This window comes from Octopus bimaculoides, chromosome 16 (genome assembly GCF_001194135.2).
Source record: "Octopus bimaculoides isolate UCB-OBI-ISO-001 chromosome 16, ASM119413v2, whole genome shotgun sequence".
Classification (NCBI taxonomy): domain Eukaryota; kingdom Metazoa; phylum Mollusca; class Cephalopoda; order Octopoda; family Octopodidae; genus Octopus; species Octopus bimaculoides.
Genome location: NC_068996.1, coordinates 4,685,194 through 4,688,261, shown reverse-complemented (window position 1 = coordinate 4,688,261; position 3,068 = coordinate 4,685,194). Strand labels below are relative to the sequence as shown.

The 3,068-nt window shown below is 37.0% G+C and overlaps 1 protein-coding gene across 1 annotated transcript in view; it reads right to left on the bottom strand.

Annotated features, from left to right (window-relative positions):
• Nucleotides 1–3,068, bottom strand: part of LOC128249583 (probable serine/threonine-protein kinase clkA) — a gene marked incomplete at both ends in the record, with an annotated part of 265,810 nt that overhangs the window by 164,377 nt on the left and 98,365 nt on the right. Inside the window, 1 exon segment of the mRNA XM_052973504.1 lies at nt 2,096–2,108. Within this exon segment, the coding sequence (XP_052829464.1) occupies nt 2,096–2,108 (13 nt within the window).

Below are 3,068 nucleotides of genomic sequence, written 5' to 3'. Positions count from 1 at the left end.
GTCCTACCCTATATTAAAAATAAATTTGTTTGAAATTTTAAGATGTTTCCATTATTTTGTCCAACCCTTGTATATATATATATACATATATACATACATACAATTACATACATAGGGTGTTTGAGCTAAATTTGACAGTTTGCATAAAAGGAAAGGAAAACATACTATGACATCCCAAAATACACGAAGTTTATAAAAAAAAATATTGACTGGATTATGGTTGGGAGGTTACAATCTGCTCAATGCTTTTACAAAGGCCTCAAGACGAGTCCAGAAACTGTCCCATGCATTCCTTACTGTGTCCTTGACAGGATCTTCGAACACCCTCTTAATCTTGGCCATCAGCCTGGCTTTGGTGTTGCAGACAGAGCGGTTGATGTCTCTCTCAACCGTGCCACCAAAATAGTCTTCCATGGGATTGCAATCGGAAGAATTAGGAAGTCGGAAATTGGGGCTGGTGAAGTCGTAGAAATTCTCCGACTATCACTTCTGACTCATTTCGGCGGTGTGGCAAGTAATCAAATCCTATTGCCACACATATGGCCTTCCAGCAGCAATCCCCTCGAGCCAGGGTTTGACCACAGTCCTCAAAAGCTTCACATAACCGCTTGAAGACCCCATTCAAATATGTGGGACGGCATGACATCCTTTTCTCTGGAGATACACCAAACACCATCACAACTTAGAGAAAATTGGTTTTCATGATACTTAAGACAATCCAATGAAGTGTTCACAGAGCATTGAGCGGCAGTCCTGATTTCAGCATTTTGGTACCCGGCGCAAATCAACATGGAGAGGTGGCCCTTTTCCAATATTCAGATGGATTCCAGCACCCTTTGTCAGATAACTTTTCTTAACTACAACTTAAATCTGTTTCTCTCCTACTCCGTTTACTTCTCGCCTATACACCAAGCTATTTTCAACAAATGAAGACATAAAAATTGTCAAATTTAGCCCGAACTTCTTGTATGTTGCATTTATGATGTACAAAGCACATCGTAAATCAGAGAATACCGCTAAGTGAATATCTTTACAAACAAAATATGTAACACAGCGTGCATCATATATTTCAAAGTTGCAACTTTATTTCATAGAAGGTCAGAGAAAATGGAAGTAGTGAGAATGAGGGAGAAAAACAGAGGGACAAAGTGAAAGAGAGAGGTAGAGAGAGAAAGAGGAGAGATAAAGAAATGAAGTTAAAATTAACTGAATCAGACATAAACGCTATGTTACAAAATCTTTGTAGAAAAGTTTCGTTTATATAATAATATTCCATGTGAAATACAGCTGCATGCGGCTTGTGTGTCAAAAGATGCCAACATCTCATACATACATACATACATACATACATACATACATACATACATACGTACGTACGTGCATACATACATACATACATACATACATACACACATACATACATACATACGTACGTACGTGCATACATACATACATACATATATACATACATACATACATACATACATACCTACATATATACATACATACGTACGTGCATACATACATACATACATACATACATACATACATACATACATACGCGAGCGAGCAGGCACACACGCATGTTACCTTATGTAGTCACAAATTTTCCCTCTGATGATGAGTTCTGCTCGAAACGTTAGACTTCTATCCTTTCTATGAGCTAAAACATATTTCACTGAATAAATGAGTTGCATTACTTTTACCAACACAGAACATCACAAGCCTCCTCATGTTCTCCTGTTTTACGTTATATATTAACTTACAGTTTTTGGAAGCTATCTTGTTAGAACGTAGAAGTTTGAGGAAATGCTTATAAGTGGCCCATTAAAATAATGAAGCACAAATATATTTGCATACAGTCAGTTATGAGCTTAAACTACGATCAAACGATGGATCTCTGTTCACGGGTCACTCGGTTTGCTTAGAACTACAAGATAAATAACTATATAACCAAGGTGAGTGGGAGGGGAATACAGAGAATACATCATACCTGAACCCCCAAAATATATGTATATTTCAGAAACTCGCATACTATCTGATGCATACCACCAGGCTCATACGTTGAAGACCCGCATTCTCAGGCGGAAAGAACGTACACAAAATCAGTTGTCACAGATTTTGTGTACAAACGAATACAATCATCTTAAAAAAGGAAACTAAATACACCTCCTCGACTTACGACCCATGCGACTAACGACCAGCCGCATTTATGACCATAAAAGAAAAATTTTAATGACTAAAAGATCGATTTTCGGACGTTGGGCAGCTGCACGTACGATAGCATTTGAGGACGCAGGCCGCTCTCAAACCGAGGCATCCACTGCCTGCCACTGTCTCTCACTCAGTTGCTTTCAAGCATCAGTTGCGTTTGAATGAAAATAGGGTTGAATAACTATATAAATCCGACATACGACCAGATCGACTTACGAACGGTCAGTCGGAACGTAACTCGGTCGTAAGTTGAGGACAAGGTTTATTAGATAATTATTCAAATGGCCTCTGAATTAATGGCCTGCTGAATTAAAGACGCTTAAGTTCTAAGCAAACATGCCACTTAAACTTTAGATAATGAAATATAATGAGCTGGTAGAATCGTTAGCACACCGAGGAAAGTGTGTGCTAGCATTTCCCCCGTCCTTACGTTCTAAGTTCAAATGCTTCCGAGGTTGACTTAGCCTTTCATGCTTTCAGGGTCGAAAAATTAAGTACCATTTAAAAACTGGGGTCGACGTAATCGTCTTACTCTAACCTCTGAATTTACGGATCCCGTACCAAAATTTGGAACCAATATATTTACTTAGATATAATATTAAATAAGAGCTCTTGAAAGAGGTTTCTCGAAAAAACTGACGCACTCTGTACACACACACACACACACACACCCATATATATATATATAGGTATATATATATAATATATGTATATATCTATATACGTATATATATATATATATATATGCATAAAAATACATATATATGCACACATACACAGTCATTAATTTCTTTAAATATATATATGTATATATATATGTATGTATATATATATACATGTATATGTATGTATAT